At 41.4% G+C, this 17,233-nt stretch overlaps 1 protein-coding gene across 5 annotated transcripts in view; it reads left to right on the forward strand.

The window, feature by feature from the left end:
* The window catches only part of LOC138968826 (phospholipid-transporting ATPase IB-like), a 103,946-nt gene that overhangs the window by 20,850 nt on the left and 65,863 nt on the right, over nt 1-17,233 (forward strand). For all 5 annotated transcript variants that reach the window (XR_011456291.1, XM_070341477.1, XM_070341478.1 and 2 more), the window contains 20 exons: nt 720-765; nt 1,765-1,879; nt 2,868-2,937; nt 3,159-3,286; nt 6,346-6,514; nt 7,374-7,482; nt 7,926-8,053; nt 8,444-8,521; nt 9,077-9,165; nt 9,494-9,560; nt 9,957-10,068; nt 10,482-10,564; nt 10,833-10,882; nt 12,239-12,308; nt 12,785-12,869; nt 13,295-13,434; nt 14,219-14,266; nt 15,185-15,275; nt 16,348-16,412; nt 17,010-17,099. Coding sequence is in view for 4 of the 5 variants with exons in the window: in XM_070341477.1 (XP_070197578.1) it covers nt 720-765; nt 1,765-1,879; nt 2,868-2,937; nt 3,159-3,286; nt 6,346-6,514; nt 7,374-7,482; nt 7,926-8,053; nt 8,444-8,521; nt 9,077-9,165; nt 9,494-9,560; nt 9,957-10,068; nt 10,482-10,564; nt 10,833-10,882; nt 12,239-12,308; nt 12,785-12,869; nt 13,295-13,434; nt 14,219-14,266; nt 15,185-15,275; nt 16,348-16,412; nt 17,010-17,099 (1,833 nt within the window). In the remaining variant the exon portion in view is untranslated. The remainder of the gene's footprint in view (nt 1-719; nt 766-1,764; nt 1,880-2,867; nt 2,938-3,158; nt 3,287-6,345; nt 6,515-7,373; nt 7,483-7,925; nt 8,054-8,443; nt 8,522-9,076; nt 9,166-9,493; nt 9,561-9,956; nt 10,069-10,481; nt 10,565-10,832; nt 10,883-12,238; nt 12,309-12,784; nt 12,870-13,294; nt 13,435-14,218; nt 14,267-15,184; nt 15,276-16,347; nt 16,413-17,009; nt 17,100-17,233) is intronic.

The raw sequence follows: 17,233 nt of genomic DNA on the forward strand, positions 1-17,233 counted from the left end.
ATTTTTCTGGAGCTAAGACACCGAACAATGTGAAATCGTCTTCCCCGAATCGGCGAATGCAGAGGTGAGAACTGAAAAGTGAATCTATACCACAATCCTTCACGCGACCTGACCTGATCTTGACCCCTGACCTGGTCTACATACCACACACGACACAAACCAGTCACCTGCTTTTACCCCCTCAAAACCCCCCACCACCCGTTTTCTTTGGATACACACTTTAACTACACACATGCCGACAAAATGTTGATCATTACTTCAATAGTTTGAAGATGATGCTTGAAAAATAACCAGGTGAAATGAGTATTTTGGTGTTTAGTCAAATGTTAAAGTTTCTACCACAGACATACATACATACATACATATGCACGCACGCACGCACGCACAGACAGACAAAGTTTACCATCGCATAGGCTACACTTACGTGAGCCAAAAATACCTGTCCTGACAGGCCACCTGCAAGGTAGGGACATTTAATTCTTGGTTGACCCTAAGGGTGTCCTTTCATTGCAGGTATCACTGTATTCTGTCTCTTCATCTTGTTTATCCTTCTTCTGTCTTCATTCTGTCCCTCTTCTTCTCCTTCGTTTCCTCCTCATTGTTGCTTCCTCGTCTTCTTCCTTCGTCTTCTAGTCTGTCCTGTGTCATTCCATTGCCTCTGTCTTTTTCATGCTGCTTGTTGATTCACAAGTTTATGTTACTACTTTTTTACCTGACAGAAAAGACATCGAGCTGATGATGAAATCAACAACAGAAAAGCTCATGGTGAGTTAAAGTAGTAAATCTGCACTGTGTTTAACCCCTTCACTGCCACAGTATAACAGCATTTTGGTATTGCTGTGTGCCAGGGCAAAATTTCGCTTTCTTCGGTAGGTTCACTAATCTGTTCACTGCTCGATCATTTATTGAGATATCTCTTAGATCTTTGGCATGTGTTTTGCTTATACCCTTGGCTATTATAGGATGACATGATCATTGGACTTTGTTTGGGATTGTTATAGTAAAAATTGATATAATGACCATTTTTGTCAAAAATTACAGTTTCCGGACTTACACACACACACACATTGCAGCACGTAAAACCACACAAAACACTGCTAAAACTGGTGTCAAACATCAGGTACTCACATCACAGCCCATAAAAGTATTCTTCTGTGTGGTAATCCATAAATCACTTCTTGTAGAGCTTCCAGAACACTGTATCGCTTGAAAACAGGTCTACGAGTTGAGGTCAGACTTTCGGCTGGCTGAATGCTATAGTCGGTTCTACATTTCAAACACAGTTTTCAACACGTGGTAGTAACTTATCCGAACGGTCTATGGGAAAGAACTGTGTTTAGAACCCCTACAGGTACTTGGACAGTGGTTACCTCCCATTTAGTTTTCAGAAATGTCCTGAAATGTTGTTGACACAAATCCCACGTATGAGATACGGTTATGGGCGTATGACAAACCGAAAATGACCACGTATTACATACGGGGTGGGCAGTGAAGGGGTTAATTTGATCAGTCCTGTAAAAGGAGAGAGATTTGTTGATACCAGGGTAGCACCGTACTGTATGGCAGCTCGCTTTCCCCAGAGAGAAAGCAGCCCCAATTTCAATGTGGGTAACCTCACAGGATGAGATAAAATATTATCCTTATCCTTATTATTGTGAGCTCTCATATTTCTCTCTCTCTTTTGTTTTTCCTGTAGTAGAATTAGTTTAGTAAGTTGTTTTTGTTTATTGTTGACTCAGACAGTGATTGTGTGTTACCCTACAGTACATCGAGGGGACAAGTGGGTTACCGTCAAGTGGGTGGATGTCGTGGCGGGTGACCTCGTCAAGATCTGCAATGGCGGTTTCTTCCCTGCTGACCTCATTCTCCTCTCCTCAAGGTCAGTTCAAAGTCAGGACATTTAAAGTTAGTTGTGTTTAGGTAACTTTTCAAAGTCAACAATTTCAGTTAAAGGCATACTAACGCACTCCCGTGTTTACAAAGTGTAGTTTGCCCACAATCGATGTCAAACGCACCATAAGACCATATAATGACGATACGTCACCATGCGCGGACCATAATACATGCATTACAGCTTGTTCTAGCCTCTGAAAAAGTGAGGATGTCAACAAAGCCGCGGTGTTCTCTCCCTTGCATCAACGTTACATGTGTTGCCAAATCTATAAATAGGACGATCCAGATCAAAATGAAAATTCAAATATCTCAACATTTAAGGGGTCCTAGACCACAATATTTTGCAGGGAACTTAATTTAGTCTGTCTCCAGCTGTTGGTAAAGCAATTAGCGTGTATAGTCATCGAGTACATATGGCTTTAACATTAGTCTCGAAGTTTATGTGTGAGTTTGTTTGTGTGTGTGTCTTTGTTTGCGTGTACACATGCATGTGTGTGCGTGCCTGTGACGGCGTGGTGGATTGACCAACTATTTCCCTCTTGTTACTGAATATTAAATTCTGAAGAATTATCAAGGTGTTTGACTGACTGAAAACCAGAAAGAGATTCGCAAAAAAAATATTTTAAAAAAGACTAACACCACACATTAGGATTTTTTAGTTTTTTTAAATACCAGACTGCAACATAAAACAACATGAAAAATAAAGCGGGCTTTAGGATTGGTCAGCATCTTAAGAATATCACTCATAAAGAAAAGTGGTGAATAAGATTTGGATGGTTCATGGAACACAGATGCAGAAAAGTGTTGTCACTTGTGCAAATCAGATGTTGGAAATAGGAGTAAGTGGAACTGGAACTGAAAACAGTTTTACAAAATCTAATGTTGGCAAAATAATTTAATGGTACTGGTACTGAAATCTGCTGCTGGAGGGATTTTAGCAGAGAAACTGATACAGCTTTGCCTTTTGATTTCAGTGAGCCCCAAGCTATGTGCTATGTGGAGACATCCAATCTTGATGGAGAGACCAACTTAAAGTTGCGCCAGGTCAGTATAGCATTCTCTCTCTCTCTCTCTCTCTCTCTCTCTCTCTCTCTCTCTCTCTCTCTCTCTCTCTCTCTCTCTCTCTCTCTCTCTCTCTCTCTCTCTCTCCCTCTCTCTCTCTCTCTTTCTCTCTCTCTCTCTCTCTCTCTCTCTCTCTCTCTCTCTCTCTCTCTTCTCTCTCTCTCTCTCAGCAGAAGAGTAAAACGTTGTGTGTTGACCCACAGGGCCACAGGGTGACCAAGGACCTGTTGAGGGGGGAGGAACTGGCCAGCCTACGGGGGATGGTCGAGTGCGAGGCGCCCAACAGACACCTGTACGAGTTTGTCGGCAACATCCACCTGGAGGGACAAAGGTGGGACTCTGTCGTACAATTTGGTGGGGTGGTATCTTTTTTGTATGGCAGCTTTTTGACTGTGTATGTGTGGTTTGTGTGTGTGTACGTGTGTGTGTGCATATGCATGTCATCAATCAATCAATCAATATGAGGCTTATATCGCGCGTATTCCGTGGGTACAGTTCTAAGCGCAGGGATTTTTTTATTTTTTTTATTTTTTAAAATATTTTTTATGCAATTTATATCGCGCACATATTCAAGGCGCAGGGATTTATTTATGCCGTGTGAGATGGAATTTTTTTTTACACAATACATCACGCATTCACATCGGCCAGCAGATCGCAGCCATTTCGGCGCATATCCTACTTTTCACGGCCTATTATTCCAAGTCACACGGGTATTTTGGTGGACATTTTTATCTATGCCTATACAATTTTTCCAGGAAAGACCCTTTTGTCAATCATGGGATCTTTAACGTGCACATCCCAATGTAGTGTACACAAAGGGACCTCGGTTTTTCGTCTCATCCGAAAGACATATATGTGCATGTATGTGTGTGTGTGTGTGTGTGTGTGTGTGTGTTAGGATATTCTGGACTAACAAATGAGAGTTGAAATGGTCTAGCTGAAAATGACATTATGTGTGCAATGGAAAGGTTCATTGCCACATTGGCAGCTAATTTCTTCTGTTTGTGTGAACATCGCTTTCTTTCTGTTTACTGTTCTGGACAGGTGAATGAAAGTTAAAATGTTGTTGACAAAAATGACAAAACTTGGAGAAAATTATGGCTGAAAGTGAAAATGATTATGCATTTGTGACATTGTGTAATGCATTTTCTTCAGAATCTTACAATTTCCCAGAGTGTAACTAAGCTTTTCCAAAAGCTTTTTCGAATGCACCTCTGTTGTCTTGTTTGCAGCTTTCAACTTTTTCTGTTGAGGGGTTGGTTTTTTTCGAAGCAAGGTTGAAATATGCAGACCTGTTTACTCATACAATTTCACCATATTTTGTACGCCAAGCTTCCAAGAATACGATAAAGACGCTGGATGATAGGAAAGTAGGACGATTTAAAAGAATAAAATATGGTTTTTTTGACTCACATGCGAAGCAAAAGTGAGTCTATGTACTCACCTGAGTCGTCCGTCCGTCCGTCCGTCCGTCCGGAAAACTTTAACGTTGGATATTTCTTGGACACTATTAAGTCTATCAACGTGGCCTGATGGTGTATGGTTACAAGATCTCAAAAAACATGTGCGGCAACTTGACCTCACTTCAAGTTCAAGGTCACAGGGGCCGTAATTGTTGTCTTAAAAACGACCATTTTTCACATTTTCGCATTTTTTTCTGAAGTTATCGAGAATGGCAACCTTAGCTATGTATGCTATACAGGGCAATGTAAGCCCTATCTTTGGACACCAGTTTGGTTGACCTTGCTTCAAGGTCAAGGTCGCAAGGGTCCTTTAAAGTTGGATTGTATACATAGTTTGAAGTGACCTTGACCTTGAACTATGGAAGGTAACTCTTCCAAATCTACATATGTGTGAGGGAAATACATTATACTTACAAAAGTGAGTCTATATACTCACCGACATCGTCCGCCTGTCCTTCCGGGCGTCCGGGCGTCCGTCCCCCCCGTCCGTCTGTGAAACCTTTAACATTGTATATTTCTTGGACACTATTAAGTCTATCAACACCAATTGTGGCCTGATGGTGTATGGTTACAAGATCTTCAGAAACATGTTTGGCAACTTGACCTCACTTCAAGGTCAAGGTCACAGGGTCCTTCAAAGTTGAAATGTATATATTTTGAAGTGACCTTGACCTTGAACTATTGAAAATAACTCTTCCAAAACTACATATGTGTGAGGGAAATACATTAGATCTTCAGAAACATGTTTGGCAACTTGACCTCACTTCAAGGTCAAGGTCACAGGGTCCTTCAAAGTTGAAATGTATATATTTTGAAGTGACCTTGACCTTGAACTATTGAAAATAACTCTTCCAAAACTACATATGTGTGAGGGAAATACATTATATTTTCATAATAACTCACATTAGGTTACATATCTTCAAGTTCCAGGTCAGTTTGAGTTAAACTGATATTTGTCAAAAAAGAGAAAACAGGCGCCAGACTAGAGAGAAGTCGGAGAACTGACGTTCCTTGTTCGACTCGATCCCCTAATGACCAGCGATTAGCATTTTAGGATGGAGAACCTTTTGACACAGTATGCACCATAACTTGGATGCAATTACTGAATGTGCAACTCACAATGGCATTAGTTTTCTGTAATTATTTTCTTTACTGAATAAATATTGTTTTTCTCAGTTTTATTGTAAAATTATTCTGAAAGAAAGATCAAGGTCTGTTCAGCATGTGAGTCGTGTGGGCTTTGCCCTTCTTGTTATTTATTGTGTCTAAACTGAATGTAGGTTGTGTACATGATTGGCCATGGATAAAATCTGGTTTGCTTCGGTCAGCGCTTATGATTGGTCTATATTTTCACGGGATTCTACGTGATCCGACAAGAATTTCACTGCTAACAGTTTTACATCGGTCACATGATTAACAAGCACCTCTGCCTGGTAAGAAAATACACTCAATTTTGTGAAAATACACTAAGTCTCGGTGGAAAATACACCAACTGTTCCAATTAGGTAAACAGGTCTGAATATGTTTCAGTGATCAAACTATATAACGTTGAGGGCCCCAAAGGGGGGGTATCATCACGATCACGGGAAGGGAAATTTTAGCTTTCACGATCACAGTTACCTTGATTTTTGTTTTCACGATCACAAACACCTTGACGAATAGAGGATCATAGAGTGATACAGCTGTGAAAAATGTACGTTGAAAATAAAATGCTTTGCAATAATGCCCATCACGATCACGAAAACAAATGACGATCACGATCACGAGACTTGATTTTTTTTGTCATCACGGATCACGGGCAAAATCCCATCACGATCACAGAAATGGAAATTTCGGCAATCACGGTCACAGAAAGGTCAAAAAACGCCAATCACGATCACGATTTTAAACCCTTTGGGGCCCTCAACGTTGTTGTTGTTGTGTTCAGTGCCGTTCCACTAGGACCAAACCAGCTTCTGTTGCGCGGCGCCATGCTGAGAAACACAGGGTGGGTCTTCGGCATCGTGGTGTACACGGGCCTTCACACCAAGCTGATGCTCAACTCCACCAGCACTCCACTCAAGAGGTCCAACGTGGAGAAGCTCACCAACACTCAGGTTTGATCTAACATTCCTTTGTAGGGAAAGGGTGTTGTTCACTCTTAGTGTGTATGCAAGTGTGTGTGTGTCAGTGTGTGTCTTGTGTGTGTGTGTGCATATCTGTGTGTGTGTCAGTGTGTGTGTGTGTGCATGCATGCTTGAATGCGTGTGTGTGTGTAAAAATGTGGTTGTGTGGTCACTGTTTATGAATTGTTAGAGATACAGCTGAAGTTATGGAAAATCATAAAATACTGTTTGACTAACATTTGTAGAGACTTTCCTGTCATTTTATGTTGCTGCACACATCAAGGGTAGCCAACATTTGTAATGCTGACAGCATGTTAACCACTCATGTGTACAATTCATACCTTCTCTTAAATTTGAGTGCTTATTACTGCACGAAGCATTCATCCAAGGCGTTAAAACAATTCTTCTTTCTTCTTCTTTTGTGTTAGTTGGCTTTTATTTGTATGGCCATTTGTTTAGCACCATTTAGGCAGTTCTACTTCATTTTGGGGGATGCATGCTGGGTACTGTCGTGTTTCTATAACCCGGACATGGATGACAGGATCTTTTCTGTGCATACTTGGTCTTGTGTTTCTGAAAGGGGGTAGGGCACTTGCATGTCGGCACATAAGGTTAAAGGCCCATTACGCCTTGTGAAAACAGTTGGCCTCTCCGTCTCAGATCTGGTCATGCTGTTACATGGGAAAAGACCATCCCTCCACTTGGTCAAATACAAATGTACCAAAAATGAACAGCCGGGGTGCGTTTTGTGCACAGTGCTATTTTTTTAAGGATGAATTTTGGAAATTAATTCATCAACAATTTCCAACTCCCCACAGTGTGTTGATGGTCTGGGTGTGTGGTGTTGCAGATCTTGCTGCTGTTTGTGCTACTGGTGGTGCTGTCCCTGGTGTGTGCCGTGGCCAACAGCGTGTGGTCCGGCCGCCACGCTCACAATGACTGGTATCTCTTCTTTGATGGTCAGTGGCCTTTAGAGCCTTCATGGCTTGTTATCGCAGGGTTTATTTTCATTGGAAAGTGATCATAACTGGCTTTAGGCCATTATTTTGAAGGAAAATTCTTTTCTTTTTCTGGATGAATTATTGTCGGAACAAACCAAGAACGTTGAAGCCTCATTATGACCATTAAGTCAGCCAAATGCACTCAAATACGTCCGCTTCCCTTTCACCTTCCAAACACACTCACAAACTCACACACACACACACACACGCACACAAAATCTTGACAATAGAAAACATGTATGCCCGCGGTAAATTTGACACATTATGCTCTTCAGTAGTGTGTTAGTAAAAAAGCTTATATGACACTGATCTTGGTGTCAGCGTTCTTATTTCAGTGGAAGCATAATGTGTCCATAAACTTGATATGAGACTGATGTTGATGCTGTGATTTGTTGTTTCAGTGGAGGCAGAGTCAAACTTTGGTCTGACACTTCTGACGTTCATCATCCTGTACAACAACCTCATCCCCATCTCTCTTCAGGTCACCTTGGAGGTTGTCAAATTCATCCAGGCCATTTTCATTAACTGGGTAGCTATTGTTTTGTTTTATTGCTCTAGTTATGTTTGTTAAATAGTCGGTGCCTTTTCATTTCTGATTCACCTGAAGGTTATGTTTCATGGTATGGACAAGCAGTGGCTTTTAAAAGTTGCACAGAAGATTAAGAAATGGTCTGACAAGCAGTGGCTTTTAAAAGTTGCACAAAAGATGAAGAAGTAGTCTGACACCTGTTACAAGTAACCAGTCTTCTGCATTCTGGGATTTTGAGCTTTGTGTTATTGGAGCAGTTTTATGGTAAAGTAACTTCAACAAAGTAATGAGCCGTTCAGCCCTGCGCTATTGATGTGAATGAATTGTGCAAGAGTCAATAAACCAGATGAAAATAACTGCTTGTTGATGCATTGCGTGCATGGTGTGCAGGATTTAGACATGTACTATGCACCCACAGACACTGCGGCCATGGCCAGGACCTCCAATCTCAATGAAGAGCTGGGACAGGTAAGCACAGGATGTTACAGTCACACTCCCTCCCGTGTAAACTGTTGGGCACACCATCTCAGATCTGCTCAGGCTTGTACATGGGGTAAGACCATCCCTGATCTTGGTCACTAACCAACAATTAACAGCCGAGTGGGAAATTTGTTTCGTGAATTAATTTCTTAGTGGGTTTTACAAAATTAATTCATCCAAAAATTGCCTCTTTGCACATAGAGCACACAGACTGTAGATTGTTGGTATGTGACCAAGTGGAAGGGTGGTCTTATCCCATGTCAAACCTTGGCCAGATCTGAGACGATGAGCAAAATTGTTTTCATGGGAACAAGTTACATGCATTGGACAGTATCATTAGTGTTCTTGCTCTTGTTGTTTTGTATTTCGCGTTTGAAAAGAAAAGCAGCAGTCCTTTGATAATGAACCATGACAAGCAAAGTCTTCTGGTGCCGTTTCATCCCCTCCTATTTGTGTAGAATCAGATTTATGCCAGTCAAGATTGCCTTGCTAGGTCTCGCCTTATATTTGCCATGAACTGAATTTTGTTTCTTTTTTCCTCAGATTGAGTACATCTTTTCTGACAAGACAGGCACGTTGACTCAAAACATCATGGACTTCAGAAAATGCTCAATAGCTGGCATATGTTACGGGTAAGTGTACCAGTAGCAGTGTTTGTTATTAATTTATCGCTTGGGCTAGTCATTGGATGAGAGTTATAGGTGTGTGTCATTGCTTTTGTAGCAAGCGAAGACAATGATAACAAAGAACAAAATGTAAACACAGAATAATTCTTGGGATTTATCAGTTGAGGCGAGAAAGTCAACCATAAAGGATAATAAAAAAAACTTTCACATGAATTATCTTCTCATAAAACATAAAGAACACGGTATATTTGCATCTCTTTGCTCCCACTGCCTCACTTTTTCTGCAGCTTGCAGTCTTCTTTCTTATTGTCTTTTTGCATACTTTTTGTTTCAGGAATAATGAAGAGAGTAAAGACGCTTTCAACGATCCAACCATGATGTACAACCTGCATTCCCAGCATGTAAGTGAGACCTTGCTTTTTCATGTTTCTTGTTCAAATGTTAAGACTCCCTCCTTTTTAAGACCTGTTTTTCTCAGATTGTTGGTGGTTTTAAAAGGGGGTTACACTGTGTACATTGTTGTTCCCAGGACTCGCTCTTCGGCCATTGACGCATATTTTTTTATCTGACGCATTTTTCTGACCCGTGGCCGGACGATTGTTTGATAGTTTTGATATGTAGGCTCTCTTCTATCTCAACGATTTGTTGTAGCCAGGATATTTTGACCTATACATATTTTCAGTCTAGGTCCAACTGACTTCTGGTCCTGTTAGCCTGGGAATAACTGTGTGCATATGATCCTGCCGTTGTCTTTTTCCGCGCAAAGTGTTGACGTTTCGCCACACGTGACATTGCAGGTGACAGCCGACACCATTCGCGAGTTCATGGTGCTGTTGGCGGTGTGTCACACGGTGGTGCCAGAGATACATCACGACACCGGCGAGATTGTCTACCTGTCCTCTTCGCCAGGTGAGCTTACCCAGCATGTCTGTGAGTCTGTCTTGTCTGTATACATTTTTTTCTCATGTCTGTCCTTTCTGTTTACAGTTTCTTCTCATGTCTGTGTGTCTTTTTTTTCTGTTAACATTTTTTTCTCATGTCTGTGTGTTTGTCTTTTCTCTTTAAATTTGTTTCTCATGTGTGTGTCTGTCTGTCTTTTCTGTTTACATTTTCTTCTCATGTCTGTGTGTCTGTCTTTTCTGTTTGTATTTTCTTCTTTTTGAAACACCCATGTACACTTGTGATTTTTCCTCTTGTGGGTTTTTACGTGTACGCAATTTAGGCAGCCATAGGCTTGACTTTGAACTGAAAGTGAAGTCCTCTGCTGCATAGGTCATTGCGTTGGTTGATTGACATAGTGGTTGTGTGTGTGTGTTTGACAGATGAAGCAGCGTTGGTGCAAGCGGCCAGACAGCTGGGCTTTGTCTTCACCACCAGGACTCCAGAGACTGTGGAGATAGAAGTGGTCAGTACTGTCTTAGTCATGGATTGATTGATTAATGATTGATTGATTGATTGTTGATTGATTGATTGATTGATTTTTTTTACTCATTTCTTGTTTGAACTTTTGAACATTAGCTCCTCCCTGTTGAATATGTCTGCTGTTGTTTTTTTCTATATATGTGTGTGTGCGTTCGTGCATATGTGAGTACATGCGTGTTAGTGTGTGTGTGTGTGTGAAAATGTAAAGACTGGTACACTTTTTTTATCTAATGCTTTCCTTTTATTTTCAGTTTGGAAAGAAGGAGGTGTATGAAATACTCAACGTCATAGAATTCTCAAGGTAAGTTGATAATACTTTTGTAAAGTAAATTGATGTTAGTATTTTAATAAGTTAGCCGATTCTTTCTTCTTGTCGTTCGCCTTTACACTTGGATTCACAGGGCGAGCACCATATCGATGTTCAGTTCTGTCTCCAAGGGTCATGATGGCAGATAATGCGTGGTACAGTGATTTGTTCGAGAAGCGCCATGCAGGCTCCATACCTCCGTCTTCAGCCCTCTAGGTTTTCTGTAGGGGCTGCCCCACCCTTAGCTCCTGGCCGAGGATCCCACCCCGTAGCTAGAGGTTTTACCGTGCCTCTTGCCCACGGGATGAACCAGTCACAGACCTGTTTACCCTTACGATTTTGGCGTAATTTATTACGATTTTCTGCAAAAAATACGCCATTCCGCTATCCGTGTCAAGACTACGATTTTCATAAATAAAAAAAATGTAAAAAAAAAAATTTTTTTTTTTTTTTTTTTTAATCAATTCACATGTTTGGCATTGTTTTTTCAATGGCAAAATGGGGTGAAAAAGCACAGGACTGACCAGAGATCATGTCTGTCTGATAAGACGCTGGAGAGCCTTATTCTAGTGGTGAAGTCTCGCCCTCACTCATTCGGCAAGCGCAAGTACAGTGGAGAAGCGCTTGACACACTGAAAAAAGCCTACTACGAGCAAAAGAAAAAGAATCAGTGATGCATGTGCTTTTGATGTGATCTTCGTTGAAATTATGATGACTACAAAAACTGACTGATGTGTTTTGTTTGTGAATGATGGATATATGTGCATGATTGCGTTTCGCAGACACAGTTGTCATGTGCGTTGTAATTGGCGACGAATGCTGGATGATTACTATTTTTGTGCCAGGATTACTATTTTTGGGGCGGAGCATTACTCCAAAACACTTATGGGGGTAAACAGGTCTGCAGTCATTGGATACATAGCGTATTTCATGGAGGAAAACAGAGCCACCTGTTGCCCCGCCCCTCTCCTGGTAGGATCACCGCCAGTTGGTCTGTGACTGCTTATTCGTCCAGGCAAGCCTAGCTTATTTCGCAGCTAACCCCCATATCTGTGGGCTATTCCCCTATCCGCCACCTGGGGACGCACTTGGTTGGGGATGGTTGCCCCACTGAGAATCCCTCACGCTAGGTGTGGAGAAATTCAGCCTGTCCAAGATTGATTGTGTGTGATTTTGTTTTTGATTTTTTTTGTTTTTTACTGACCCAAAACAGGTTAACTATGAAATGACAAAATGGCTTTATGAACATTGGTTTGCCTGAAACTTTACTGTGAATGGAGTGGGAGTTGATTATTTCATTTTGTCTTGAAAAAGCATAACATTCAAAATGCTTCTATTGCTTTTCCTCAGTGACCGCAAAAGGATGTCTGTGGTTGTCAGGTGTCCTGATGGCAAAATCAAGCTGTATGTGAAGGGAGCTGTGAGTTTTTTTAGTTTTTTTTTAGTTTTTATGTCATTTTTCTCTTTCGTAAAGTAGCATTCAGTTGTAGGAATATTTATTTTAAAATTAATCACATGAATAAATATTATTAGAAAATAGAGTAATATGGAGGCAGGGCAGTGTTGAAATACATTACTTGGAAATGTGATGTATGACAAGAATTTGTTTTTCTTTGGGCACCTGTGAGGTTTAGCTAGTAAAGTTGTTAGCCTTTTTTCATTCTGTTACCTCCCTTTTCTCTGTCTCTCATGAGATACATTTTCTTTCAGCAGTTTCATGTAACCTACTGTGGAAAATACATCTTGAGAAAAAATAATATAAATGGGGACATTACTTGTGGGGAATTCTGATCTCTATAAGTAAATAGTTTATATACGAGGAACATGTTCATGCATTAATGGTCACATAGTTAGAAGTTTGAAAATATTGAACAACATTTTTTTGGTTCTTTACAGGATTCTGTGGTGTATGAGCGATTGGAGGAGACGCAGCTGTACAGCGACATCACACTGCAACACTTAGAAGAATTCGCTTCTCTCGGTGAGAACAGCACCCACAACATTATTTAACTGTTGTCCTCTGATTTTCCTCAAAATCAACAGAAAAAAGTGTTACAGTAGACGGAGGGAACTGGAAAGGAAGTACTTAGATATCTGCTGTTTTTTATTTGTTTTTTCATAAACAAAAAATAAAGCTTTGTTCTATCTTTCTTAGTTCAGGAACGTTTAGCTGGGGAATACATAGGGGCTAAGCAGCCAGGTTCATGGGATTAATGTGCTGTGAGATTCTTCATTTTAATTTTAATGTTCATAACTTTATTGTTCCATTGCTGGGAAATTCAGGTTGCTATGTCAATTAAGTCCCATTTAAGACTTCCTCCTTTTTAGACCTGATTTTTTCAGATTTCAAGGGGTCTTAAAAGGGGGGTTCCACTGTATATCTAAATGGGTTCTGTTTTTGTGCAGGTCTGCGCACTCTGTGTATTGCCAAGGTGGATATTCCGGAGGATGTGTACGAAGAGTGGAAACACACCTACTACAAGGCCAGCACGTCCATCCACGACAGAGAGAAGAAGATTGAGGAGGCGGCTGAGCTGATTGAAAGGGTTGGTTTTGTTTCTGTGTGCATCTTTTTCTGTTTGTTGTGATGAAGCAGTGACTGCTTCTGTCTGAAAAGTGACAGGTTGTGTGTGTGTGTGTGTGTTGGTGTGCTTGGTTTAGAAGCTTCTTTTTGTTGGTATCTACCATTGTTTTCATGGATTTGAAACAAATTATTGGGCGGGGATGTAGCTCAGTCGGTTGCGCGCTGGATTTGTATCCAGTTGGCCGCTGTCAGCGTGAGTTCGTCCCCACGTTCGGCGAGAGATTTATTTCTCAGAGTCAACTTTGTGTGCAGACTCTCCTCGGTGTCCGAACACCCCCGTGTGTACACGCAAGCACAAGACCAAGTGCGCACGAAAAAGATCCTGTAATCCATGTCAGAGTTCGGTGGGTTATAGAAACACGAAAATACCCAGCATGCTCCCCCGAAAGCGGCGTATGGCTGCCTAAATGGCGGGGTAAAAACGGTCATACACGTAAAAGCTGTGGGAGTTTCAGCCCATGAACGAACAAACAAACACAAATTATTATTGTTTATTTGGAGTGCTTTTTATGTTCATTGCCAGTCAAGGAGTTAACTTTGTGTGTGTGTGCGTGCATGTGGGTGTGTGTGTGTGTGTGTGTGTGTGTGTGTGTGTGTGTGTGTGTGTGTATGTGTGATACCATCAGTAATAAGATTATGATTAAGTTAAAAAATAAAATATTAAAAATTGAGAGAGCTATGAAAATGTTATCCACCTCATTTTGCCAGCTCACTAGATTTAATTGAGTGTTTACTTTTACACACAGAATCTGGTGCTGCTGGGTGCTACTGCCATTGAAGACAAACTCCAAGATGTGAGTATGCAGTTACATTATAGAGCAAACCATCTGGGCAGAGAAGTGTGCTGTTGTCTGCATTCATTTTCAACACCATTTGCTTAGTAAGGAGGGTGGCCAGTGGTAGTAAATGCATTAGGAGCTACCCTGTGGATTCATTTGACCTAGCTACTTAACCAATTCTGACAAATGTTCTTGTCAGTGATTGATAGCTGCATACTTCCATTGAAAGCTGATCTTATTAGATGTGCATGTGCTTCCCCGCTGATTATTCCGTGAATGCATGCTCAGAAAGCAACCCTTGGATATCCTTGATGACTGTCTGACTGGAGGATTGCGAACACGTCTTACAAGATGTTTTTGTGGAGGGAGAAAGCAACAGAGAGAAAACGTGTTGACCAACTGAAAGAGACCTACTAGTCTGCTGATGACCAGACTAGGTTTTACTGTATTTATTGTACAGTGGAACCCCCTTTTTAAAACCTACAAAAATATGGGAAAATCAGGTCTTGAAACTGGAAGTGAGGGAGTCTGAAAATGGAGGTAGATGTAGAGAGTTTATTGGATTGGATTGGATTGGATTGGATAAGATTTACAGTCCAGTGAGGTTACCCTCATGGAAATTCGGGCTGCTTTCTCCCTGGGGAAAGCGAGCTGCCATACATACGGCGCTACCCATATTTTTTTTCTTTTCTGCATGCGTGTATTCATGTTTCCTGAGACATGTTATGATAAATGTTATGATAAATCAGGGTCTTGAAACTGGAAGTGAGGGAGTGTGAAAATGGAGGTAGATGTAGAGAGTTGATGAAAATGTTATGATAAATCAGGGTCTTAACAGATGGAAAGACTTAATTTGGGGGGCCTTAAAAGTGTTTATCCACTAGTATAGCATTTACTTGTAAAATAACATGGTGTTTACTTTGATGTTTGCAGGGAGTGCCAGAAACAATCTTAAAGTTGAGCATGGCCGACATCAAGCTGTGGGTGCTGACTGGAGACAAACAGGAGACTGCCATCAATATAGGTACGTTCTGCTATCAATATAGGTACATTCTGCCATCAATATAGGTACGTTCTGCTATCAATATAGGTACATTCTGCCATCAATATAGGTACGTTCTGCTATCAATATAGGTACGTTCTGTCAGAGACTGCTACCAGTATAGGTACGTTCTGTCAGAGACTGCTACCAATATATACTGAACGGCAAAAGTTAGGGACCGCCCTTGAAAAAACCAGGCCGTCCTGACATGGGCCTCTCCAGAACGCTGTTGGTGGCCTGGAACTTCTGATGCAGCCTGACCACGACAGAATGGGACACTCCAAGTCGTCTGCCCACTTCTCGCTTGTTTACGCCGTCTTGCAGCCATGCGATGGCCCGAGCTTTGTTGAAGGTGGTCACCTTTCGTCTGGGAGGCATAGTGGCTGGTGGCTAGCGGAAAATCACGGGGCTATAAAGCCTAACTGGTGACAACAGTTCACTCTCAACACATCCCCCCCTGCACGTGCATAATGAGTTTTTCATCTTTCCCGCCCAGGCTTGCCCACACGCCAGCGTAAAAATGGTCCACTTTTTGCAGTTTGGCAGTTTCTGTCTCGTGCCCTTGCCAGGCCTCGTGGATCCCGAGCAAGTTTCCTGCTAACACAGCATTGCTCACCCACTGGTGTGTACGGCCTGACAGCCATTTGGTTTTATAAACTTAGGAACAAGGAGTTTGGCACAGATGAAGTCAGCTGGTTTTTTCAAGGGCGGTCCCTAACTTTTGCCGTTCAGTATAGGTATTTTCTGCTATCAATATTTGATTAAGTATTATGCACATTTTTAATCCTTCTGTTTGTGTGGGATAGTTGTCTGCATTCTGTGTGTGTGTGTGTGTGTACTTGTCTGCATCTGTGTGTGTATGTGTGTAAATCAGCTTCAAGTATGGCTATGCCTCTAGCTACCATGTTCCTGTCTTCCAGTCTGTGTGTGTGTTTTGTTTGTGTGTGTGTGTGTGTGTGTTTTGTTTGTATGTATGTGTGTGTGTGTAAGTGTGTGCGCGTGCCTGCATGCATACGTGCTTGTTCAGTAATACATTTTTCATTTGCTTTTCCAGGCTATTCTTGTCAGCTGCTGACCCAGAACATGGAGCTCATCATCCTGAACGAACGCTCTTTGGATGTAAGTCTTGAGTATGGAGTATCTGCTTACAATCTTTGTGATCTTTTTTTGTTTTGTTTAATGTTGTTGTTTAGCTCACATTATAGGTACAGTAGTACCTGTGATGAAAGAACTTCTTTGGGACCAACCGAAAGTGTCCCTACATTGCAGGTGGCCTGTCATGACATATTTTGGTCATGATAATAAAGAACTACAGAAGGTGTCCTTTTAATTGGAGATGTCCTCTCATGGGAGGGGCATCACATCGTTTGTACCACCATTCTATCGAAAAAGTAAACACAGGGAAGAAACAGAGGTGTTAGTTCTGAACAATGTTTACATTTTTCCCAAATGATCCAGAACTAATAAACAAAAACAGTGTTCTTTGTACTTACTTACTTACTTATTTAGGCCCTTTGCCCCCAGCGAAGCATAGGCCGTTGACGAAGATTTTCCATCACACTCTGCTCTGGGCTGTTGTTTCCACCTCTGTTCTGCAGTTGCCCTACCTCTTTAGATCTGCCTCTGTGTTGCACCTCCAGCTGTTTCTTGGCCTTACCTGTGTTTTGTCTGATATGACTAGTTCCCTGAACTCTGTACGTTTGTTTTTTTCTGCAGGAAACAAGAGAGGCTCTGGTGAAACGCAAGGCAGATTTTGGAGACGCCCTTGGCAAAGTAAATGATGTGGGACTTATCATCGATGGAGAGGTAAATGAGAACAATATTTTCATCTTTTGTTTGGTTTTCTCTTGTTTGAGTGCGTGAGTAAAGTTAGGAGTTTGCAGTATTTCTTTGTTATGGAGATTGCTGTCAGTGCATGACAAATATATGATATAATATAC

This window comes from Littorina saxatilis, linkage group LG6, assembly GCF_037325665.1.
Source record: "Littorina saxatilis isolate snail1 linkage group LG6, US_GU_Lsax_2.0, whole genome shotgun sequence".
NCBI classification, from domain to species: domain Eukaryota; kingdom Metazoa; phylum Mollusca; class Gastropoda; order Littorinimorpha; family Littorinidae; genus Littorina; species Littorina saxatilis.